Source organism: Pyrus communis, chromosome 3, assembly GCF_963583255.1.
Source record: "Pyrus communis chromosome 3, drPyrComm1.1, whole genome shotgun sequence".
NCBI classification, from domain to species: Eukaryota; Viridiplantae; Streptophyta; class Magnoliopsida; order Rosales; family Rosaceae; genus Pyrus; species Pyrus communis.
Genome location: NC_084805.1, coordinates 16,318,762 through 16,343,884, shown reverse-complemented (window position 1 = coordinate 16,343,884; position 25,123 = coordinate 16,318,762). Strand labels below are relative to the sequence as shown.

Sequence of the window (25,123 nt, the reverse complement as noted above, 5' to 3'; positions counted from 1 at the left end):
ATTAAAAATTTATAGTAACTTTTTATTGGAAAAAATAAAAAATTATAGGAACTTCCTAAAGGGTAAATCCGTGAAACAACAAAAAGAAAAAGGGTAAATTACATTTTACCCCTTCAGGTTTCAGTGTAATTATAATCTCATACAATATCTTTAAAACATTTCAATCTCGTACATTTAGTATTATTATTTTTTTAATTTCATACAACCGTTAAAAAAAATCTGTTAAGTTAACCATTAAGTGATGACGTGGCAAATATAGTCCCTATTTGTGCTGACGTGGCTGCCACATTTATGCCAAGTGGCTAAACACTTAATAAAAAATTAAATTAATTAAAACAAAAAAACAAAAACCCCAAAATCCCCTTCGTCTTCCCCACCCGAGCCCAAAAAGAATTGCATAAATCCCTTTCGTCTTCCCCATCAATCCAAAAACTTTAACTCGAGCCCACCCCTTTCTCCCTGCCAACTGGATTAACCCTCTTGGCCGGTTGTTCCTCCGCTTGAGGATCGTTCTGCTCGGGTAGGGGAATTTGGAATTTTGGGTTAGATGGAGGTGTAGAATTAATGAGGGAAGGGGTGGTGATGGGGGGATGGGAGATGCAAGATGGGAGAACGAGGCGAGGTTGAGTGAGAATGGAATTTTGGGTTTTTTATTTTTTATTTTACTTTTTTTAATTAATTATTTTAATTTTTTATTAAGTGTTTAGCCATGTGGTAAAAATGTGACAACACGGACCTCATATTTACCACGTTATTAACGGTTAACTTAACAGATCTTTTAACGGTAGTATGAAATTATAAAATAAAAAAAAATATTATGAGGTTGTAATTGTAAAGTGAAAACATGTCGTCGTATTGAATTGGAATTCAGAAAAGAAGCGACACTGTTTCTCCGTACATTGTCTATCCGTACATCGGCAATGGAAGTTCTTCCGACAACGTCGGCGAGCTTCGTTTCTCTGCTTATCCTCTGCATCTCATTGGTAACCAATTCACCATCTCTGTGATTTTCTAGGGTTTCTTTTTCAATGGCGGATCGATTTCCATAGCTTAGAAGTTAGATCCCTCGTATGAAAATAATCCTCCAATTATTCATCTAAATGTATTTGGCCAAAGCGATAGCTCAGATTCTCTGCATTCTCTGATAGATTGATTAATGCTAATCTTAGTGATTAATGTTATACCGTTCAATCATTCACTTATTTGATCAGTATCTGGTTATGCATCAGTAAATTTCAGATTCTGTATTAAATTCTAGTTTTGATGAATCAATTCGTTCAGGTTGCTTTGCACTGTGTCCTAGTTGGAGCAGATGTATCTGATGCTACAGTACGGTATGACCCGCTTTGTTCTTGGTTTTCGGAATTGATTCGTTTGGTTTATTCCAATTTGTTACTCTTATTGTTTTGATTATTGTTGCTGATTTTTTTTTTTTTCAGGCAAAGAGATATCACTAAATACCGATCGCTCTGTGATTGCGAACAATGTGAAGACAGCAAGGTTTGTATCCCGTCTTTCCACATATGCTAAAAATTTAGTAACTGTGCATTTGTGGTGATGCTAGTTTACTTGTACCAGGATGTAGGATTTCACCAAAAAAAGTTCCAGCCTGTAGGAAACAGGCATGTTTAGTCGTTTGTGATTTGATATCGCTTTTATTTTTTTTCAGAGTTGTTTTCGTTTCACTTTCATGGCCTTGCATCCAATTGTACTTTTGTTTTTGTTTATTTGTTAAGAGGGTTCTTAGTTCGGAAACATTAGAGGCCATTTAGGAAAGAACAATGAAGTGGAACCTTAGTAGCAATTATAGTGTATGCATTTGATCTCAGAGTTAGTTATATAGATGATTAATATTTAGTTTATGGGAAAAGTTAGCCTTTGTCATTTTCTTGATGATATAGAAAAATACATTACACTGAAGGGTATAAAGAATTGTATTTGATCTACAATCATTTAAGTTCCCTCACTGGTAGAGGTGGCATGTAAATGGGTTACCGTTAAGACCCATTTAATTTGATTTCACCATAATATGGTGGTGAGACTGGTAGTGGTGACGATGGTGTAGTACCTTATTCTGGTATAATCAAACTAAATGGGTTTACCCTTTAATAACCCAATGGTTTGATTTGCCAGAGATTGATCGCTGAAGTGATATGCATCTCCACTGACTGTCTGACACCCACAAATCCTGCATTCATATGTTTCATCTTTATCTTCAATTGAAGCGGTCATATTGCGAAATCTTAAATATATGCTGATTGAGCAGGGAGAGGGTGCATTGGTGATCGGAGCCAGTACTCTTCCAGATGAAAAGGTAATTGATGATGGTACTTTTTATTTATGTTTGTAGATACCATTGGTGCTTATGTCTTTTATCCTATTCCGAACAGAATATTGACATAATTGCGACATACAGCAACAATCTTGGAGCTGTGCAAAGTAGTAGGGTTAAAATGGGGGACCTATCCGCTTCTTGGGTCTTGGAAAATCCTGTTGATGGGAGGCAGGAACATCCAAAGAGATTTGAGGTATTGGATATTCAGTTTCTTATCATAGCTGAAGGAAATGAAGGTCACATAGATTGAAATTTCACAACTTCTACATCTCTATTTGTCATAGTCTCTTAGTTCAACTGGATTGGAGTTGTATTTTCTAGATAGAAACTTGGATCGGAAATTAACTTAGTTAATTCTTCTTTCCAGATGGCGAAGGATTCATCTCAATCTGGAATGACATTTGAAGAAAAGACTCAGCATCCTACAGATGATCATCAATCTGGTGAAGGTGAACTTCCATATTCTCGTCTATCATCAATGAGCCCAGTGAAGCTGAAGCGTCGGGTGAATTGTCAAATGCTACTTGTTTTACTTCACTATGTTCATTTTGTTCAGTTGGGTTTGTAGTCTAAAGGTTTTCCTGGCCCGTTAGGTAATGCGGCAAGGAAGGAGGAATCTTCGGACTGCAGAGTTGATAGGAAAGGATGCAGAAGCTAATAACCAGATGGCTGCAGTAGCAATTGAACGATCAAAAGACTTTGATCCCCTTGTCAAGGGAAAGTACAGCATATGGAGGAGTGATTATGAAAGCCCAAATTCTGATTCAACCTTGAAACTTATGCTGGACCAGATCATAATGGCCAAAGCTTACGCAAGCATTGCCAAGTCGAAAAATGAAACTGATCTTTTTAATTCTCTCATGAAACACTATAAACTTAGTCAGCATGCTATTGGAGAAGCAAGTTCAGACGCTGAGCTTCATTTAAGGTTTTTCTATTCTTTATCTGCTTGCAAGCTTATCGATTTTATGCAGAGTTTTTATTTTGTTTAATTTTTCTTTTACCAGTGCACTTAACCGAGCCAAAGCAATGGGCCGTGTTCTCTCTGCAGCGAAAGACAAATTATATGACTGCCTCACTGTTGAAAGGAAGCTGAGAGTCATGCTTCAGTCAACTGAAGAGAATGTAAATGCTTTGAAGAAAAAGAGTGCATTCTTGATTCAGCTTGCTGCGAAAACAGTCCCTAAACCGTTACATTGCCTTCCTCTACAACTTGCATCTGACTATTTCTTGTTGGGTTATCATAATAGAGGGGATGTGAACAAAGAAAAGCTTGAGGATCCTTCTCTCTTCCACTATGCCATCTTTTCTGATAATGTTATAGCGACATCAGTGGTTGTTAATTCTACCGTGCTGCATGCGAAGGAACCCAACAAACATGTTTTCCATGTAGTCACCGATAAACTAAATTATGCTGCTATGAGAATGTGGTTTATTGTCAACCCTCCTGGGGGAGCAACAGTCCAGGTTGAAAACATTGATGATTTCAAGTGGCTGAATTCTTCTTCGTGTTCTGTTCTCCGTCAACTTGAATCTGCCAGACTTCAAGAATATTATTTCAAGGCAAATCATCCTTCTTCCCTCTCTAAGGGTTCTGACTCTCTCAAATATCGGAATCCAAAATATTTGTCCCTGCTGAATCATCTAAGATTCTACCTTCCTGATGTTTACTCGAAGCTGGACAAGATCCTGTTTCTGGATGATGATATTGTAGTTCAGAAGGATTTGACGGCTCTTTGGTCTGTTGATCTTCAAGGGAATGTAAATGGTGCAGTGGAGACCTGTAAAGAGAGCTTCCATCGGTATGATAAATATCTCAACTTCTCAAATCCATTAATCTCTGAAAACTTTGATTCCAATGCTTGTGGCTGGGCATTCGGCATGAATATCTTTGACTTGAAGGAGTGGAGGAAGCGAAACATCACTGGTATATATCATCGTTGGCAAGACATGGTAAAGTTTCATCACCTTTTCGGTTCTTCCCATTATTTCCCATTTTGTATTCTCAAGTTCTTAAGCTATTCCCAATTAAGAAACCGTAACTGATGGAAGAACTGTTCTGCAGAACGAAGATAGAACACTTTGGAAACTTGGAACATTGCCACCAGGACTTATAACTTTTTACAACCTGACCTATCCGCTGGATCGGGGTTGGCATGCGTTGGGACTCGGCTATGACCCGGCCCTCAACAAAACGGCGATAGAGAATGCAGCTGTGATCCATTACAATGGAAACTACAAGCCATGGTTGGATCTGGCTATTTCAAAGTACAAGGCGTACTGGTCAAAATATGTAATGTCTGATAACCCTTATCTTCGATTTTGTAAAATCAGTGAATAAAAACCTACCCCCCCTCCCCTTACCACACACACACACACTCGGCTCTCGTAATATCCGTCGGAAGAAGAAATGGAAATTCAAAATTCTTTATTTCTTTCAAAGACGACGTCATTTTAGTCTAGGAAGAGAACAAAAATGTTTCTGCAAACTGGAAAGCCTATTTATTTTTTTGGAGTTCCAATAACAGCTTTCAAAAGCTAATTCAAAGTTGCGAGTATGAAAAATTTCCGAAACTTTCTCCTCTGTTGTTTGATAACGTAAATAGTCATTTTGCACATTTTTTTTTGTTGTTGATACAAATGAGATTGGGTGCAAGCACATGAAACGTTATTGAGAAATTTTTTTAGTTTGATTGTCACAACCTCATATGCTGGTACTAATTCATCAATATTATAAAAGTCTATGAAATATCAATCATATTGTACCACCATGTGTCGACGACTATCACACCCGAGATTTTCACTGCATTGAAGAACCAACAAAAAGGACTGAATAAGAGTGGAGGACAACACGCACATACATACATTATGTGTGCATGTTGGAAATGCGCTTCCCCATGATACCAAACCTTTCCAATTGCAATGTGAGGCTCAAAGAGCTATCATCTAATGGAAAATGGCAAGAACTACTCTGCTACCACCATGAAGTCCAGAAATCTGGACTTAAACTGACAGACCCTTCAGCCTTCCCTCCAATCCTCAAAGCATGCTCAACCCTCCGCTCCTCCGCCTTTGGAAGGGCTGTGCACGGAGGCTTGATCAAGACTGGATTCGAGTCCTACACTTCCGTGGCGAATTCCGCCATGGATTTTTACGTTAAAACAGGGGAATTGGGTTCTGCATTGTGTGTTTTTAATGGCATGAGGAGCAGAGATGGAGTTTCTTGGAATATTGTGGTTTGTGGGTGCCTTGATCAGGGTGATTTGGAACAAGGGTTGTGGTGGTTTAACAATGCTAGGGTTTATGCTGATGGGTGTCAGTTTCAACCCAATAATTCTACTTTGGTGCTTGTAATCCAAGCGTGTCGCCACCTCCGGGATAAGTGTGAGGGGCTGATCGTACATGGTTATGTGATTCGAGGCGGGCTTTGCTTTGTATCTTCGGTGCAGAACTCTTTGTTGAGTCTGTATGCAGAGGAAGGTGAAATGGACAACGCGCAGAACGTGTTTGACGAAATGCGTGAGAGAGACGTTATCTCTTGGAGTGTGATGATTGGGGGCTTTGTGCGTTGTGAGGAAGCTCTAATTGCGATGCAGATGTTCCGAAGGATGGTAGCCGAGCTTGGCATTGAACCGGATGGTGTTACAATGGTCAGTGTTCTTAAAGCATGCACTAATTTGAAGGACTTGACAATGGGACAGTCGATCCATGGGTTGGTAATCTGTAGAGGTTTAGATTGTGATATGTTCGTTGGAAACTCTTTGATTGATATGTATTCCAAGTGCAGTGATGCAGATTCTGCATTTAAAATTTTCAAGGCAATGCCGCGAAGGAATAAGGTCTCGTGGAATTCTATTTTATCTGGATTTGTGTTTAATGAGAAGCATTTGGAGTCCCTGTCACTGTTTTTCTCTATGAGGAATGAAGGAATTGAGGTGGACGAAGTGACTCTTGTGAATGTTCTTCAAACATCCGAACATTTGGGCTTGATTCAATGCAAGTCGGTGCACTGCGTAACAATCAGGCAGGGATACGAATCAAATGAATTGCTCCTGAATTCTCTCATGGATGCTTATGCAAAGTGCAACGATGTTGAACTTGCATGGAAACTTTTTAGAGGGATGAAGAAAAGAGATGTGGTTTCGTGGAGCAACATGATTGGAGGGTTTGCTAGTTGTGGCAGACCTGATGAAGCAATTGCCGTATTCAACGAGATGATGAGGCTGCAGGGACAAGATCAGAAGCCCAATGAGATCACCATCATAAATCTTTTTGACGCTTGTTCAGCTTCAGCCGAATTGAAGAGGTCGAAATGGGCTCATGGAATTGCTATCAGAAGAGGTTTGGCAGCACAAGTAGCTGTCGGAACTGCAATTGTTGACATGTACTCGAAATGTGGGGCAATAGGAGAATCGAGAAAGGCTTTTGGACAAATTCTTGAAAAAAACGTTGTGTCATGGAGTGCCATGATAGCTGCGTATGGAATGAATGGTCTTGGCCATGAAGCAGTAGCTTTACTTGCAGAAATGAAGCTGTATGGTTTGAAACCAAATGCAGTGACCATTCTTTCTGTGCTATCTGCGTGTAGCCATGGAGGTCTAGTCGAAGAGGGCCTTTCCTTGTTCAATTCGATGGTTCAAGATCACGGCATTGAACAAAGGCTGGAACATTACACTTGTGTAGTTGACATGCTGGCGCGAGCAGGAAAGCTTGTAATGGCAATGGAATTTATTAAAAAAATCCCAGAAAGTTTGATGGCCGCCAGAACAAGTAATGCTTGGGGTGCATTATTGAGCGCTTGCAGAAGCTATAGGAACAGCAAAGTTGGTTTTGAAGCCGCCTCTCGTGTGCTTGAGCTGGAGCCTGAAAACTCAGCCGGGTACTTACTGGCGTCGAGCATTTATGCAGCGAACGGGTTGTGGGTCGACGCTGCAAGTATGAGAAGGTTGGTGAAGGAAAGAAGGGTGAGGGTTGTGGCTGGTTACAGTGTAGTGAATGTTGGTAACAAGGCATGTAGATTTGTTGCTGGTGATGGTAATTCCCACTCCAAATCCGTTTCACTATCTCATGGAAATATGCACTCAATGCTTGAGCTGTTGCATGCCTGCATGTTCAAGACCGGAAACAGGAATATTGTTGATGATTTCGACTTAATTGAATAAAGTTCGTTAGTTCAGTTGCTTTGTGGTGATTGAGATTAAATATTGATGACATAACAACCAATGTCAACAACCAAAGATACCAAAAGCCAATCATTGCCATTTAGTACTACGATCTAGTGATATTCTTTTTCACTTGTAAGTGAGAGGCTTAGATTCAATTTTTGTTAAAGGTGAATTTAAACCATATTATTGCTAGCCATTGTAAGACTAGGCTCACCCCCTCTCTCTTATTATTTATAATATCGCTTGTTTTAAAAAAAAAAATGATTTTGGATGTGGCCCCTAACTATCAAGGTTCTTTGACTGAAATTTTTGTGGTTTTCAATTTTTGATTAAAGTTCCTGACATTAACGTAATAATATATTTTTATGTAGTTTATAGTATTTAAAATTAAAATGAAATTTGTAGTTATTTATATTTTATATTAATGAGATATATTCTTAATCAACGAAATAGAATGTACCCATATAAGTTTAAAAAATGGATTACAGAAAAGATTCAATGAATTTTATATAAAAATAGATACATTTTATATTAAAAAAAGGGAACATTTTTCATATAACAAATTGGTATATTTAAGAAATGGGTACATTTAAGATTAGACAAAATTAAAAAATTATATGAATGGGTACATATAAGATTAAAACATTGAAATTTAATTAAAATGGGAAGCAAGGCTGTAAGGTGGAGTGAATCCGGAAAGATTGCCTCAATTCGTGCTGTTCTCTACAACTCAGGAACATTTTGATTTGTGTTTTATTTGTATAAGTATTTCACATTTACGATGAAATTTGTAACGAGATTTGCCTGCCATTCGAGTAAGGGGAACTCTTGTTCGAGAACTTTTTTTTTTATAAAAATTTAATGGGTACAAACTTATTCTAATTTTATTTTTTATATTTTGGAAATGTTTGAATTGAAAATTGATTAGGAGTTTAATAAGAGTGTTGCCCTTGCATCACATCGTGTGTTCGAACTTTGTCCGCTCCCTAATCTAACATTTAATCTAAGAAATCTATCATTTGAAAAAAAAAAAAAAAAGGGTGTGAGTATTAAAACTCTAAATTACTTACTAATTTTTATTTTAAAACATTATGTAACTGACATGTAATTTCTTAATATATTAATGCTAGAAACTTTGATCAAAATCTAAAAACTGATAAGGTCTTAATCAATGAACATTGGAAACTAGGGACCAGATACTAATTTTTCCAAAAAAAAAAAAAAAAAAAAAGATCATTTCAGTAACTGAAATTCAAAAAATGATTTTTTTTAAATTTTTTACCGATTTTTCTTGTATAACCGTGGATAACCGTCCGAATGAAACGAATTTGGAAATGAAAATTCGGTTATATTTTGAATATAGGGAAAAACCAGAAATATTATTCGGTTATGGTTATAGGGTTCCTTATCGTATCGAATCCAACCCGAATAATACATGTTATATATAATATAATTTGTATATAATAAATATAGTATTGTATAATATATACCGAACTCATTATTTTGAGAATTATAAAAGTTTCATTTTGTGGGAGAGATCAATGGTGCTTATTGAAGAGATCAAACATCAGCCAACATCAATGTATCTATTATATTACAATGACAAAATTAGTATTTATTATATTATAATGTGTAACGAATATATTTTTCATATTGATACATATCAGAAATTCGTTACCCGATAAAGATAATTATTAAATAATCTTCAATGATTAATTTACAATTATAAATAAGATTAATTTTCGTGATTATATAATAAATATAACTTTTTCGTTCCCAACCCAAAAAGTTGCTAGTACCCATTTCCATGTACCTAAATATCCTCCAATATGTCGGTAACAAAGTTACCGTTCTGGTGCCGTTAAGAAACGACGTCAAATATTACAGTTTACTGCCAGCCCAGTTCAAAACGCAGCGTTGTGCGAACAAATAGTGTAAAATATTCGCGAAAGATATGATGACACATACACATTAATGTCTCGTGTCGCATCCTCATAATTTGCAGAAAAAAAAAGAATAAAAAAAAGAGGCGTTTAAACGGTTTCACACTCAGTCGCTCCGTTTGACTCTTTTGCCCAACAACTACCAAAACCCGACGACGTCTTTGCTGCTACTCCATCGATCCATCTTTCACAAATCATGGAGTCGTTTCTGGGTTTTGCTGCTTTTTTCCTTCTCTTTCAGGTATGATTTTTTTTCAATTTTCTGCAATTTTTTTCTGTTTTGATTTTGGTCTTCTGGGCAAATTCTGATGGTTTGTAGTTGTAGAGATAATATTTAGAGAAGATTTATGGAATAATTATATGAGTGATGATTTTTGGAGAAAAAAAGTTCCACTCTTTCATGATGTTGTATGTTTCTTCAGTTGTTCCAGTTGAGATATTTATTTATTTTTCTTCTCTGAACTGTTTGATGTAGGTTATCTTTTTCGCCTCTTTGATGAGTGCTGAGGAGACGGATTCACCGGCTCTTTCATTTTCGGACATCGCATCATCGGGGTAAGGCTAATTTGCTCCGAGTGGACTTATGTTCTGTGAAGCTAGGGTTTTTACATGGATTTGTTTAGTGTCTTTTTATAACTGCATTGCTGATGATGGAGGAGTGGCCTATTTCCGCTCTTTACGATGCTGATGCCCTGTTTATAATTATTAGGAAAAGGAACTCTGAAGAATATTGTGCAATGTATGATATATGTGGTGAACGCAGCGACGGAAAAGTCCTGAATTGCCCTTATGGCTCCCCATCCGTGACGGTACATTACTTCTGGCTAGTTGCACTGTTATGAATATCTTTGCTTCTTTCGTTTTTCCTTTCACCTTCAATGCTGCATTTTGATGGAATCTGTAATATGTTCTGCTTTCTAGCCTGATGAGCTATTTTCTGCCAAAATTCAAAGTTTGTGTCCAACAATAAGTGGGAATGTTTGTTGCACGGAGCTTCAGTTTGAAACATTACGCGCGCAAGTTCAACAAGTAAGGCTTCTTTTAACACATATTTATACCGAATTCAGTTATTAAGGTCACTTCTATGATTCTATCACAGCTATTAGTTATGGCATGCAGCTAAATAGTAGCAGATGATTTTTCTTTTCGAGTTGATCTCTTTGTGTATCTGCCTTTCTAAGATACTTGTTGCAATGCCTTTTGCTATACCTCAACCTTAGTGTTTGTAATCTATTGCAGGCAATTCCGTTTCTTGTAGGCTGCCCAGCATGCTTGAGGAACTTCCTAAATCTTTTTTGTGAGCTTTCTTGCTCTCCAAATCAGAGTCAGTTTATCAACGTGACCTCTGTGTCCGAGGTCAGACTTGATGTTAATGTTGTTAAACTTGTTGAAAGTTCCTATTTAAAGCTTGTTTATGGTTTCTTTTTTGTTGCTATTTTGATTGGATTTTAGTTGGTACGACTTTTGTGCTTGTATTTTTCATTTCAAAGTAAACCATAAGGATTGTTGGCATCAATACTGCTGCATGCTTCTTAAATGGCTTTATTGTTCTCCATTTCCACTCTCTTCTTCTGTTGGACAGTGTGGATTGAACTAAAGTATCTGTCATTGATCTTCAGCTTCTATGTTCAATTGTTCATCCTATACAACTCGATATGCAAACAAAGTGTTTCTCATGGTTGGCATAAGTTGTTGACCCTTGAATATTTAGTTCTATTACACAGTTTAGTAAAAAAAGGCCAACTTGATTTTAAAAGGGTCAACTTGATTGTTAAAATCAGTAAGTCTATCTAATAATCACAACGTTAGTGAAAGCTTCTCTCATACGTATTTTCAGTCTCATTGTTATACAATTGATGTTTTCCAGGTTAATGGAAATATGACTGTGGATGGCATTGACTTTTACATAGCTGACACTTTTGGAGAAGGGTTGTTCGACTCTTGCAAGGATGTTAAATTTGGGACTATGAACACACGGGCAATAGAATTTATTGGTGCCGGTGCTAAAAATTTTGAAGGTAACCTACTATAACAACTTTGGTGGGTTTAAAATTTGGAATACATACAGTCTATTGTTGGTCATTTTGTTTTGCAGTTAATGTCTTGTTTTTTATGTCGCATTAGTCAAGTTTGGCTGTTTGCGACTTTTTGATGTTTCCTTTGTTTGAAACACAACACTTGTCCCTAATTCATAAAGTTTATTCATGTGGAAATATGGAAGTTAGTGGGGGGAGAGAAGCATAAGAATGTGGGAGAAAAAGTGGGTTTATCTGTAGTGACAAAAGTATCATTAGATTTTAGATGACTTCCTAAATTATCTGTTATAGGCCTTCAGTAGAATATAATTGACTTTTCATATACAATGATTGACAAGGAGAATTTTCCTAAATTATCTGGCTTGTCCTTATTAGCCCTGAGGCAGATAGCTCGGATGTGACTAGAATGTTTGTTCCCATTTTTCCTTGATTGTATTTCCAGTTCTAATGCATCAATTTCCATTTAAACAGAATGGTTCGATTTTATTGGTGCGAAAGCAGAGCCCGGTTTCCCTGGTTCACCTTATGCGATTGAGTTTAAGCTGGTTGTTCCTGAGTCATCTGGAATGGAGCTCATGAATGTGTCAGTTTATTCATGTGGTGACACTTCACTAGGCTGCTCTTGTGGTGACTGCCCTTCATCTCCAGTGTGTTCAAATCCTGAACCTCCTCCGCCAAAGAAAAAGCCATGCTCCATTAGAATTCTATCTATTGAGGTTGGATTTGATAAAATCGCTTTTTATTTAAGTTTTTCTACTGTTTTCTTTTGAGATTTTTTCTTTTCTTTTCTTTTTTTGAGGGTTACAACTTCACGGCTGTGGCCGTTAGTTGAAGTCATAGAGCAGTAACTAATTTGTTGCTATGTCTGTGTGTCAATTTAGCCTTACATTTAAATTACGTTACATCCGCCTATTGATGCTTCCAGGTAAAGTGCATTGAAGTTTCGGTTGCCATATTGTATATTCTCTTAGTTTTTGCATTCTTTGGTTGGAGCTTTTTTGGTCGGATGAGACGAAGGAGGGGATCTGGATCTAGCGAGGAACCATTGTTGAATGTCATTCATGATGATGACATTGACTCTGTTAACTTGCACAAGGATGAAAGTGTTGCCACAAAGGTAAATTTGGACATTTCTGGTGGCATATTTGATAACCTTGGGTACAAAAAAAAGTGTTCAGAGATCCATGATTTGTTACAGTTCAGGAGCTGTTTTGTATGTATGCCTCACTAACTGGGGCTTTATGGATATCGGAATGCATTAAAATGTTATTTTAGGTTGCTGAGAAACTGCGTAGTAATATCATTTTGTTGAATTTTTGCAAAGTAAATTTTGGAAACTTATTCTCAATTCTTAACTTAATCTTCTGTTCAGTTTGCTGTAACGCTTTTAGAGTTTTTTAAAGTCATTGGCCTTTGTTAATTGTAATTTTTATATAATCATCAGAGGCATGCTATGGATCCTCAAGTTACCGAAGGGATCCACCTAGCTCCTGTTCAGGGATATATGTCAAACTTTTACAGGTCAGAACTCTACCATTGCTTATAGCATATGGAGTCTATGCTGAATAATTTTTGTTTTCTATTTAGGAGTTATGGAAGCTGGGTCTCCAGAAATCCCAGTCTTGTGCTGTTTTCCTCGGTGGCAATTGTTGTTATTCTGTGTGTGGGTCTAGTTCGTTTCAAGGTGGAGACACGGCCAGAGAAGGTATCATGTTTCTCTCTTATTACTTATAGCATGTGAAAAAGCCTTTGCTACTGTGATGCTGAAGCTCCAATATCCATGCTGAATCAAATTAATAACAGTGTTGTGTGGGACAGTTGCTTTAACTTTTCCATTATTTTGGTTCATGTTTCTGTTCATATTTAATCCTTCATTCCTTGTTGTGGTATCCCTTCTTGAAGAATACCTGGTAGTAGATTTTACTAGGTTATAGCAGCACTAGCATCTTAGCCCTTTACTATTAGGATAACTAATAAGTCCCAGCTGTACTAGGTCTAATTAAAAATTCACATGACTGGACTATTAAAAATAGTAAGACTAGGTATCGTCCACCAAATAACTTAAAACATAAAACCCTAAGCAAGACAAATAAATAGATAAGAACATAATTAAAGACCCATATTTTGTTGAAGATAATGAGAATAGATCTTTTCGTTTCAGTTGTCAATTTCTGTTATAAGCTTTGCTGTAATTGGTATTGGACCTGTTGGTCAAGTGTGCTTGTATAAAAAGAAAGAAACAATATTGGTCAAGGGTTGACATAGATACTTTCGCAGCTGTGGGTAGGTCCTGGGAGCAAGGCAGCGGAAGAGAAACAATACTTTGACAGCCATCTTGCCCCCTTCTACAGAATTGAGCAGGTCTTATTGTTTCACTTCTCCTTCATTAGCTGTGATATTTTCTTCCATTTTCTACAGAAATTACAGTGGTAAATTGTCAAGTAGCACTCCATGATATTTTTAATATTATTACGACGTTAATGGATTACATGATGCAATTAAACAATTGCTTTTAAGTTGTTATATCTATTGTAGCCGAGTAATAAAGGTTTTCCGTGGCTTGAAAGAAATTGGATGTCTAATCTTTTAACTTCAAGTCTTCAAGTGATCATCAATTATGTTCCTATGTTATGCAGTTTTCTGCTCTTTATCTCTCTGTAGCATATTTCACGGCGTTTCCATAAAAAGGTTATGGTTTTCTGGAAAAACTAACATGCTAATTGGTTTTGGTTTCTGTTTCAGCTCATAATAGCGACTGTGCCAGATCCAAAAGATGGCAAGTCACCAAGTATTGTCACAGATGATAATATTCAGCTACTTTTTGACATACAAAACAAGGTATTTTGACTATTATGTGCTACGATGTCTTTTTAGTTTGTATTTTTTCTCTTTTATTTTTTGGTACAAGTATTTAATTTAATTTATACATTCTCTGAGTTTCAACAGGTTGATGGAATTCGTGCTAATTATTCTGACTCGGTGGTAGCTCTAACTGATATTTGCTTGACGCCTATTGGCCAAGATTGTGCCACCCAAAGCATTTTGCAGGTGTTATAGCGTATAGTTTTGTTTCTACTCTTTCACATGTTCAGTTTGTATTTAAGACAACCAGCACTAAGGGAAGGTCTGCACTGGGAAAGACCAGAGGCTACACCTTGCTTATTGGGACTGTTATTATGATTTTTAGAGATTAATGTTTAAATCCCCTAATGATGAAGTGAATTAGTGTAAAGTTCTCGACTTACTGCATTGCTGATAGTTTACTTCTTTTAACTTTCTTTTTTCTGACAGTATTTTAAGATGGACCCTGAAAACTTTGACAGCTATGGAGGGGTTGTACATGTAGAGTATTGCTTTCAGGTAAACTGCGGTAGCCACTTTGTTTTCTTTTTTTTTTTTTTATTTTTTTTATTTTTTTAGACAGGGACAGTGAGGTTTTTATTTATTAACTTCTTGAAAAATGGCTTTGCAAGCACATCAAAAGCTTGTTCTTGTTGAATTAGTATTGAATACTCACTGATGCTCATCACCTTCATTTTCCCACCGGCAGCATTTTACTTCTGCGGACACATGTTTGAGCGCGTTTCAGGCTCCACTTGATCCAAGCACTGCCTTGGGAGGATTCTCAGGAAACAACCATTCAGAGGTAGGAAAGTGATCCTTTTCTCAGATATATGTGTATCTACTAATACTACGATGATCTTCAAATTTCAGGCTTCGGCATTCATTGTCACCTACCCAGTTAATAATGCAGCTGGTGATGTAGGAAATGAGAATGGGAAGGCATTGGCTTGGGAGAAGGCTTTTATTCAGCTAGCGAAGGTTTCAACACTACAGATCCATCCTTTGATTGTTTTTGTAGTGGCATGTGATGCTTGTCTCATGGAATTTCAGACTCTGTATAAAGCTCAAGATAAATTGCATCTATATAATAGCTGCATCTTTGTAAATGGTTATCCTAAATTGCACGTCCGGTGAAATTTTATCAAGAGGAGTAGGTCTTCTGAAGGCTATATATATATATAGATATTTATATTGCTTGTTTTGTGTTTCTGTTCTTATATTTGCTATTGAATTTCAAATGTGCCCCTATCCATTAGAAGGAAAAAGCCCTTGAGCTAGTCCATAGATGATTTTGCATATTGAGATCTGATGATATGTTGACAGGAGGAACTGATGCCAATGGTTCTGTCTCGGAATCTTACTCTCTCATTCTCAGCCGAAAACTCAATTGAGGAAGAGTTAAAAAGAGAAAGTACTGCAGATGTGATAACCATATTAGTAAGTCTGAGACCTGGATATCTTCATGTTGCTCAGATCAATCTGCAGCAGATCAAGTGCATCATGCCATCTTACATTAATAAACAAAATAAATATAATATTTATACTTGTTGCCAAACATTTGACTTAAATAAGTGACTGTTTTATAAGTATTCTTCTTTTGCTACATTATATCAGGTAAGCTATCTGGTAATGTTTGTTTACATATCTCTAGCCTTGGGAGATGCACCTCATTTGTCTTCTTTTTACCTCTCGTCCAAGGTACGTTTAAACCTTTGTTTAAGGCTTTAAGTAGTCTGCAAATCCTTATGACCTTTGATTTGCAGCATGCATATTTTTATGTTGTGTGCACTAATGTGTCCTTTACTGCTTGCTTTTATAGTTAAGCTACTTTGACTATTACTTTATACTTTAATTCCGGCTGCCACCATTTTAATCATCTGTAACTATGGCTCCCCCACAATGCTTTATCTGGATGTGCTAATTCTGCGTGGTTGATCTGACAAGTGCTGATATGGCATCAACAATTCTCACTGTTGAACAGTTTATTTTCTGTAAAAGTAAAATAAAATTGTCTCTATTAGATTTTTTCTTGGCATCAAGTCATAGCAAGGGTGTAGAGAACTAGTACTCAAGACACTGAGATTAACTTGTGAAGGCTTTTGTGAGAGCAAGTTGGAGGATTTTGGGGTGTTTTACTGTTGGTTCACATATCGTGTCAGCAACCACTAGATAATAATTGAAGAAGTGTCACAAGAACATGTATTTACCATGTTACTTCTTATCTATGTGGCATACATAGATACCAATTTGGAATTGATGAAGTTTTCAGACATGCGATTAATTTTTGGTTCAATGATTTGCAGGTCCTGCTTGGCTTGTCAGGAGTCATACTTGTCATGCTTTCTGTCCTTGGGTCTGTTGGATTTTTCAGTGCTGTTGGAGTTAAATCTACATTAATCATAATGGAAGTCATTCCGTTCCTTGTTCTTGCTGTAAGTTTTTTTTTACCCAACTACAATGGGTGCAGTTTTTAGTTACTAAAATTTCCTGTTATGGTAGGTCTGCTGTAGTCAACACTCTAATGTCACCATGTGACATGTCTAAGAAGCTTTGTTTCCATTGTTATTAGCTAAGAGAATGGTAATTATTTACCAAATTGCCAGTGAGAGACCCTGATGCAAACTCACTCTAATTGGAGAGATAATTGGGAAGTAATGTACATGTGTGTAGTAATACAATGTTACAAGTACAACTCATCAATAAATTAATCAAAACACATCGATTACCCTTTTTGCTACCCTAGAATATCTATAGAATGTCGTATATCCCTCCTTGTAGCTTCCACCACTTTAGATTAGCGAATTTGGAGTGAAGTATTCACCAGAGGAACTGAAAGGAAGTGAAAAACATAGAAACATGGAAGAGTTATACCACTCTCTTTTGGTGTTGAACATTTGCACCTCTAATTTAGGTTTTCTAATTTCCTGATGGTTTGAGAGAACTTTTTTCGTGATTCTCTTTGTACGTGATCATTTTTATTTCATTTTGCTTTTTCAGAGCTTTCCTTTGTTGCCCTAATTTTAGATTTTATCCAGTCTTTGTTGTTCACAATACTTAATAGGTGCCAACCCTCCCCTTCCTCATATTCAAACACATCCTTCTCTTTCAAAAGGGGAAGAGATATTTTATTGATATATTTCTGATCTTTTGTTGAGTTTTTGTGAATTTTTGCAAATTTTTGCCTCCTCCCTTGGCATTACCTATCTTATGTGTTTTCTTTGTATGGAATGATATTTCAAATGGTATTCCCTTCTGGTTCCTGTAATCAGGTTGGTGTAGATAACATGTGTATACTGGTACATGCGGTGAAACGGCAACCACTGGACTTACCTTTAGAAATACGAATAAGTAATGCACTTGCTGAAGTTGGCCCATCCATAACGCTGGCTAGTTTATCTGAGATTCTGGCATTTGCAGTTGGAAGTTTCATTCCTATGCCAGCTTGTCGTGTCTTCTCCATGTTTGCTGGTAAAGTTATTCTCCTCTTATCCTAATTCAATTACATTGGAATCGTGGTTTCACTAGTGCATTGATTGTATATTTACTATTTCTTTTGTAGCTCTTGCTGTTCTACTGGACTTCTTCCTGCAAGTTACTGCATTTGTTGCGCTGATATATTTTGACTTTTTGAGAGCTGAGGACAACAGGGTTGATTGTTTTCCATGCATACAAGTCGCTCCATCTTCTGAGGGAACTAGTGAAGGTATACAAGTCTCTCCATAGCTCTTTCTTTCTAGGGGCACTTTTGTTTCAGTGTTTGATTTTTGTTTATATTTTGTTGTCTCTTTCAGTTGTGTAATTTTATTGTCTTATGGAAATGAAATTAATTATAATACAGGTGGGCTGACCTAGTGTCTTGACTTGAGGTTTCTTTGCGTTTCTAGTAGTATAGCGTTGATTTGAAATTTTTTCTATTTTAATCATGTAGGAATATATCATAGAAGAGCTGGATTGCTGACCCGCTATATGAAGGTAACTTTTGTTTCTTTTTTGTTCTTTGTTTCTGCCTTTTCTTATTGGGGATGTTGGGCTACTAGACATCTTCATCTTTAGGAATCTATCAGAGCCCAGGGTTTTTATTGTGTATTACATGAAAAATAAAAATCACTATTTTGTTCTATTTCTTGGACAGAAGTAAACTAAGTGATCAGATATCTTCTCCTTCATTTAATTCAAAAATAAAAATAAGTTTGGTCATGGCTTTATTGTAGGAAGTACATGCACGCATTCTTGGATATTGGGTGATTAAAATGGTTGTTGTTGCTGTCTTTCTTGCTTTCACCTTGGCAAGCATTGTAAGTTGCTTATGATCTTTTTACACATGATTTTATGTTTCTTTTTATTTTATCTTTTGAGTATCTAACAGAAACCTTTTACATGATTTTGATCCTTACAGACATTATGTACTAGTATTGAACCTGGTTTGGAACAGAAGATTGCCCTTCCCCGGGATTCTTACCTTCAGGTGCCCCATAGTTTTGTGGAATCTTCTTTCCCTAAAGTTCTGACCTGTTCTTTTTTATCATTTGAATATTTTGTGTATCAGGGGTACTTCAATAACATTTCAGAGCATCTTAGGATTGGACCACCGTTATATTTTGTTGTCAAGGATTACAACTACAGGTATCTCTGTGATCTCTCTTCTACTTCAATGTTCAGGTTCTGTGCTCTTGGTTTTTATTTCCAAGCTTGAAGATTATTGCATGCAGTGCTTGAAGATAGCATGCAGTGGTTAAAATAAGATATAAAAAAACGAAATAGAATAATGCTGTTATGAAGGGAAAATTGTGGATGTTTAATAGTCTGCATCAGATGAAATATGAATTTTTTTTGTGGATGCCTTTGTTTAGAAGTAGAGTACATTTTACGCAACATTAGGTAAGTACCTCATTGATGGCTTTAATCCATTTTTAATGTCCATTGTCTATTATAGACTTATCACATGTATAAGATGAGGGGACATTGCTATATTATTGGAGTTGTGGGTTGTCACATAAGATCTATTGTTACCTTTTGTAAAATTTTTAAAATTTTTTGGGTTAGTAATGATGGGGCTGATTTCGCTGCCTCTTATACGGTGATGATGGAGCCATTGCAGACAATCGTTTGCTAACTTGAGATAGATACTGAGATGAACTTATCATGATGCCCACTATTATTTGTCTTTTTATGGCTGCTGTATATCAATATGTTTCTCTAGTATAGTCCCCTGTTCCATGTCAAAGTGTTTGCTTCACCATAATCTAAAGTAATTACTAATAAGAAATTACTTTCAGAACAATGATTAACAGTTGAGTGTTGTCTGGTTGTCTCAGCTCGGAATCAAGACATACAAACCAGTTATGCTCCATCAGTAAATGTGATTCCAACTCCCTTTTAAATGAGGTACATGTACAACAATGGTTGAGTAGTATTTCTTAAAAAGTAAAAGTGGGTTTTGCTGGATGCATCCAACAAAAGCTACTTCTAATGCATGTTTCTCTCTACTATTGAATTGTCCTGTTTTAGAATCACAATGTAATTTTTGGTTGCTGCATTCTTCTGATTATTTATTCCTTGTGTTTATTGCTTTATTTTCTATTTGACCATCCTGTCATTTTATGTCTTTGTGTTGGTGCTCTGAACTGTGACAACTGTGAAGCGTTTTCTCTGTGTGTATGCACACTTTATTTTCCTTTCTTTAATTTCTTCTTCTGTAACGCTGCAGATATCCAGAGCATCTTCAACACCGGAATCAAGCTACATTGCTAAGCCAGCTGCCTCTTGGCTTGATGATTTTCTTGTATGGATTTCACCTGAGGCTTTTGGTTGCTGTCGGAAGTATTTAAATGGTTCTTATTGTCCCCCTGATGATCAGGTTGGTGCTCATTTTACATGCCTTACTTGAAAGGGAATCTGTTGTTTTCGTTTCTGGGACTTGAGTGCTCCATCCTACTATCATTCATTTAGATATTTTTTTTCTTTACATTTAAAAGACATAGATATGTTGATAATGTCTCCAATCTGTATCTTTCGATCTTTCTTTCATTTATTTTAGGCAACAGTTTTACTTTTGTGACTCAGTTAGGTTTGCTAATTTGTTGTTCATTTGTAAGATAGCTGTGATGGTTGCATTATTGCACAATTAGTGATATATTTGGTGCATTCATTGACCAGTAAACTGTAAGGATTCAACTTTGGTGGTGTTCTGGTCCCATTTATTTCTGTTTATTTAAGAATGATATACTGAAGCAGATGCATTTGTCTCCAGCCACCTTGTTGTTCACCTGATGAAGGTCCTTGTGGCCTTGGTGGAGTTTGCAAAGATTGTACAACAGTAAGGCTCTTCTTACCTATACAGTTGAGATTAACCTTAGAAACGACCAGGGTCAAGAATTAATGTTTTAAATTTTTTCCAGTGCTTTCGGCACTCAGATTTGGTCAATGATCGTCCATCTACAGCACAGTTTAGAGAGAAGCTTCCATGGTTCCTAAATGCACTGCCTTCTGCTGATTGTGCAAAAGGGGGCCATGGTGCTTACACTAATAGTGTGGATCTAAAAGGTGTGAAAGATCAGCTCTCTCTCTCAAGTTCTGTGATTATAACCTTCCATGAAGCCAAAATATTTTAATTGAATCTGTAGTCAGTCTAATTTCAGGAACATTTGTGCTCCCTTTTTCAGGTTATGGGAGTGGTGTTATAAGTGCATCTGAGTTCCGTACCTATCACACACCACTTAACGCACAAGTATGGTTTTATCTTGAGTAAACTGAGTCTAGAATTATACTTTTATGATTTCGGCATAGCTTGTATTGGACACCCTTCTGTTGTTTGATCTTTCATTGTTTTCAGGGTGATTATGTCAATTCAATACGAGCTGCGCGGGAGTTCAGCTCAAGAATGTCTGATTCTTTAAAGGTATAACCAAGCAGCATAGTTCCATGAATAAGCTTTGGAAAATTTTCTTCACATATTTGGAATAAGATGCTATGCTTTCCACTTTTTCAATTTGCTTTATGTATATATTCATTTCGGGATTAGTGGTGTTTTGTTCCTAATGCCTGAACGTTTAACTTGATATGGTGAAACTGCAGGAATATTAAATTCATGAAACACATATCGTCATAGTGGAACTGAAATTAAAAGCCACTTCTGTATGCCAGAATGTGATAATGTTGGATGTCTAAAGAGTTCTCGTTTCTCAAAACCCTAACATGTAGAAGTTATGCCCAGAGGTCTATCTATTATTTGATTACCACATCAAGAACACAACTTTCTATGCAGGAAATGACATCACATGTTTATCAATTGGGTATTTAATATTCTAAGTAATGTTGTTAGTTTCTTTTTAGGATGAAATAATGCTGAAAGTTTTTCATTAAAGTTTCATTAATTGAAACCTTCTCGATGAGAGTGGTAGTGTCAACTTCTTGTTGATTGTGTTTTGAGTCCTCTGGCTTAAGTATTACTTAGGAAGCATAACTGAACCTAATGATTTATATCCCACTGGCATTTCCTACTTAAACAATGATGATTGCGTTCCCAAATGCCTTGAACTTGAAAATAGTGGAGAGGAGAAAAACTGACAATTCTTGTCCTTTCAACGTCTCTTTTTCTGCATCTTCAACATTTCTCTGCCCACATTACTTTCTCAAGTGGATGTGGATCTCTGTTAAGTTTACGGTGTTTATTTTCTGCAGATGGATATCTTTCCGTACTCGGTGTTCTATATCTTCTTTGAGCAATATCTGGATATATGGAGGGTAGCTTTGATCAACATTGCTATTGCACTCGGTTAGTATTTCTAACTCTATTACTATACGGTTATGCACGATGTATTCTTTGTCTTTCTACAATATGTGTTTGCACGTCCCTTAGTTTTCTAAGTTGCTATTAACCCTGACTATCATTGCATGTGTGCTCTTTATAATATATTTCTGCTGATAGAGATTACATATTCTAGTCCCTGAAAGAAATCTTTAATAGTACTGCAGAATCTGTATCTGTCCACTACATATGAGTTTTTAGGATGACTGAAGAACTGCTATTTAGTTGTGCTTTACTCTGCAGAGATTTCATTATCATTCGATCTGGATCTACAATTTAAAAGTTTATTTTCCCCTAAAGCAGTTACCAAAATATTATCTCGTATGATGACATAACATAACATAACAGGTGCAATCTTCATCGTTTGTCTGCTCATGACATCCAGGTTTGTCTTCTTTCTTGAGGCCAGAAAGCTGTGTTTCTCCATCACTTTAACTTGCAATTATCATTTTTCTTTTTCATCTGTTTGATTACAGTGTATGGAGCTCTGCTATCATTTTACTTGTACTGGCAATGATTGTTGTGGACCTCATGGTATGTTTACCTGTCATTAGTAATGCTTTTAATTTTGCAACTATATTTTCCCGATTATGCGCCCTTGTATTTATTTGTCCTTCATGTCAGCTTTACTTTTCATTCCTTTAACTTCTGCCCATATTAGAACTGACAAACTTCACTGAACTTTCAGGGTGTAATGGCCATTTTCAATATCCAACTAAACGCAGTCTCTGTTGTAAATCTTATAATGTCAATCGGAATTGCTGTTGAGTTCTGTGTCCATATAATGCATGCTTACTTGGTTAGTATGTCTCTCTCTCTGTCTCTCTCTCACATGATCACATTACACACCATAAACAGCGTAATTAACTTTTACTAATTCTATTGGCTTCCATTGAGATCTCTCCTCAATGGACAACCGCCTTTGATTGGGTTATATATTGCTACAATATTACCAATCTTGCATACCTGTACAGGTGAGTCATGGCAACAGGAGCCAACGAGCAACGAAAGCTCTAAGTAGAGTGGGACCTTCTGTGTTCAGGTAAACTGTAATATTCTCTTGTTAAGCATTTAGGGTTGGTGACATCTGTGGCACTCAGTGGATTTCCATGATTGAGCTGAAATCTTCTTGCAATGAGAATTGTCTTAGACTCACCGGGACAAATATGATAAGTTATTAAATGGCCTTGCTCACTTCAGGAACTTTGTTCGCCATCAGGCCCATCACTTTCTACAGATCTCAATTTCATACTGCTTTATATATATATATATCAGCGTTCTAAGTTTGTTACTATGGTGTCTAATTTATAATCTACACAGGGCAGTGCTTTTGTCCACAAATATGACAACTTATATACCTTGTAGAGTTTTGATTGTTTGCATTTTTTATGGCAGTGGGATTACACTTACAAAGCTGGTTGGAGTAATTGTCCTAGCCTTCTCAAGATCAGAAATTTTTGTGGTGTTTCATCTCTCCCTCTCAGCTTTTTAAATTCTTCTCGCAATGCTGGATGTCTAAGTAGCTTTATGAATTTTGCAGGTTTACTATTTTCGAATGTACCTGGCATTGGTTCTTATTGGTTTCTTGCATGGGCTCGTCTTTTTGCCGGTAAGTTTGTTGGAGTTCCTTCTCGGCACTGTTTCCACTCTGATCCCCTTATAAGATGGCTCTGCTGGCGATATTTGCACCACTGAAACACTTTCTTTGTTGGTTGAACTCCTGCAAGTCCCTTCAACAGATTTGTTATTCATCACGGAAACACATATTTCGCTGATAAAACTGATTGAACGAACAAGTACATGAGCTTGCTTTTTGTGGTTTTTCAGGTGGTATTGAGCTTGTTTGGTCCACCGAATAGGCACGCAAGTATTGATATGCAAGAAGTTGAATCTTCACCGGTCTTGAGTTGAAATACTAGTGGAAGTATGGCTCTCCTTTTCCGGGCCGAGGTTCTACTTTTGTTGTCAAACTATATGTGCTCGTACTTGCACAACGCTCCCGGCTTCTCCCATTTGCTGGTGGGAATGTAGTAAAAAGTGACCCTTCAAAGATAACAGTTATGTTGTAATGATACATGTGACAGATTACGTAAAAGGTATAAAAACCACAAAATCTTGTTAAGAAATCGTACACCTTCTGTGATCTTCTATAATTTTCATAATCAGAAATATACGGGTAGAGAAAAACTTGCCAATATGCAACTTGTGTGGTGTATGTAAGTTTTTCTCGTGTGGGTGTGTGTCATTGGCGATGCCATTATCGATGTTGTATTGTCGGCCCTCAGCTAGCTAAGTTGCTGCAACATGTCGGCAGGGCCCAAGCGAGACAAAATTAAACAGGTTGGGCTTGACAATAAGAGGAAGTGAAGCAGGTCCGAAGCCTTGAGCACAACGGACATTATTTCAATTGGTAAATAAAAGTAGGTATAAAGTGGCATAAATGGCCGTTTGATCGACCTATGTATATCACATCATGTTCATTTCAACTCACAAGTTGATTGATACACGATAATTCATACTATTTATTAAAAAAATAAAAAGAAGTTAACGTTTTTAGTAACATTTTATAAGTTTAACAATGTTAATCATGTGATTGTACACATGAATTACCATGTCGTGCGACGTATTATCCTTATAGTAAAAAAAGGAAGAAAAAATATTTAAAAGTTGTAGTAATAATCTTTCAACTTTAATCAAATTGAAGAAATGGTTATTCAACTAAAAATTCATTACCATTGGTCTCTCAACTCATCAAAATGTGTAGCTATGGTTTTTTCGTCAACTTCGTTACAATTTTGTCAAAATAAGTTATGTTGATAGGACCATTACTACAATTTTGGGGGGGGGGGGTGTCCCTCAACTCATCAAAACGTGTAACTATGGTCATTTTCATTAACTTCGTTAGAATTTTGTCAAAACGAGTTATGTTGGAAGGACCATTGCTACAATTGAGTTAAAGTTAAAGGACTATTGTTTCAATTGAGTTAAAGCTA

The 25,123-nt window shown here is 36.6% G+C and overlaps 3 protein-coding genes across 4 annotated transcripts; all 3 read left to right on the top strand.

Moving 5' to 3' along the window:
* Positions 1–847: 847 nt before the first annotated feature.
* LOC137729100 (probable galacturonosyltransferase 3) lies at positions 848–4,900 on the top strand. 2 transcript variants are annotated; one of them, XM_068467928.1, is made up of 9 exons: positions 848–983; positions 1,282–1,334; positions 1,440–1,500; positions 2,267–2,314; positions 2,391–2,528; positions 2,703–2,840; positions 2,929–3,263; positions 3,343–4,288; positions 4,401–4,900. In XM_068467928.1, the coding sequence occupies exons 1-9, from the start codon at positions 921–923 to the stop codon at positions 4,674–4,676; spliced, it is 2,058 nt and encodes a 685-aa protein (XP_068324029.1). In that variant the 5' UTR covers positions 848–920; the 3' UTR covers positions 4,677–4,900. The 2 variants fall into 2 exon arrangements, with proteins under 2 accessions (XP_068324029.1, XP_068324030.1); XM_068467929.1 differs by lacking the exon at positions 848–983 and having other exon boundaries at positions 1,306–1,334; positions 2,417–2,528.
* Positions 4,901–5,064: 164 nt separating this feature from the next.
* On the top strand, positions 5,065–7,515 carry LOC137729099 (pentatricopeptide repeat-containing protein At2g17210). The gene has a single exon (XM_068467927.1). It carries the CDS (start codon positions 5,212–5,214, stop codon positions 7,495–7,497), a length of 2,286 nt encoding a protein of 761 aa, XP_068324028.1. The 5' UTR covers positions 5,065–5,211; the 3' UTR covers positions 7,498–7,515.
* A 1,999-nt stretch (positions 7,516–9,514) lies between these two features.
* Positions 9,515–24,327, top strand: LOC137727644 (uncharacterized). The gene is made up of 39 exons (XM_068466468.1): positions 9,515–9,684; positions 9,919–9,998; positions 10,153–10,252; positions 10,365–10,472; positions 10,683–10,799; positions 11,311–11,461; positions 11,951–12,195; positions 12,405–12,596; positions 12,924–13,000; positions 13,067–13,184; positions 13,757–13,840; positions 14,222–14,317; positions 14,426–14,527; positions 14,771–14,839; positions 15,030–15,125; positions 15,194–15,301; positions 15,647–15,760; positions 15,938–16,021; positions 16,627–16,755; positions 17,593–17,791; positions 17,883–18,026; positions 18,252–18,295; positions 18,535–18,618; positions 18,720–18,788; positions 18,870–18,946; positions 19,639–19,708; positions 20,031–20,180; positions 20,574–20,639; positions 20,722–20,866; positions 20,986–21,050; positions 21,156–21,221; positions 22,004–22,097; positions 22,479–22,515; positions 22,607–22,664; positions 22,819–22,929; positions 23,105–23,172; positions 23,526–23,592; positions 23,671–23,739; positions 23,958–24,327. Exons 1-39 carry the CDS (start codon positions 9,640–9,642, stop codon positions 24,039–24,041), a joined length of 3,882 nt encoding a protein of 1,293 aa, XP_068322569.1. The 5' UTR covers positions 9,515–9,639; the 3' UTR covers positions 24,042–24,327.
* The last annotated feature ends 796 nt before the right edge of the window (positions 24,328–25,123 follow it).

Excerpts from the sequence above, each read along its gene's own strand:
- LOC137729099 (XM_068467927.1), top strand. The coding sequence starts at position 5,212 with ATGTTGGAAATGCGCTTCCCCATGATACCAAACCTTTCCAATTGCAAT.
- LOC137729100 (XM_068467928.1), top strand. The coding sequence starts at position 921 with ATGGAAGTTCTTCCGACAACGTCGGCGAGCTTCGTTTCTCTGCTTATC. Across the intron at positions 984-1,281 it reads TTATCCTCTGCATCTCATTG|GTTGCTTTGCACTGTGTCCT; the intron begins GTAACCAATTCA and ends CAATTCGTTCAG. Across the intron at positions 1,501-2,266 it reads AACAATGTGAAGACAGCAAG|GGAGAGGGTGCATTGGTGAT; the intron begins GTTTGTATCCCG and ends CTGATTGAGCAG.
- LOC137727644 (XM_068466468.1), top strand. The coding sequence starts at position 9,640 with ATGGAGTCGTTTCTGGGTTTTGCTGCTTTTTTCCTTCTCTTTCAG. Across the intron at positions 12,597-12,923 it reads ATGAAAGTGTTGCCACAAAG|AGGCATGCTATGGATCCTCA; the intron begins GTAAATTTGGAC and ends TATAATCATCAG. Across the intron at positions 14,528-14,770 it reads CCACCCAAAGCATTTTGCAG|TATTTTAAGATGGACCCTGA; the intron begins GTGTTATAGCGT and ends TTTTTCTGACAG.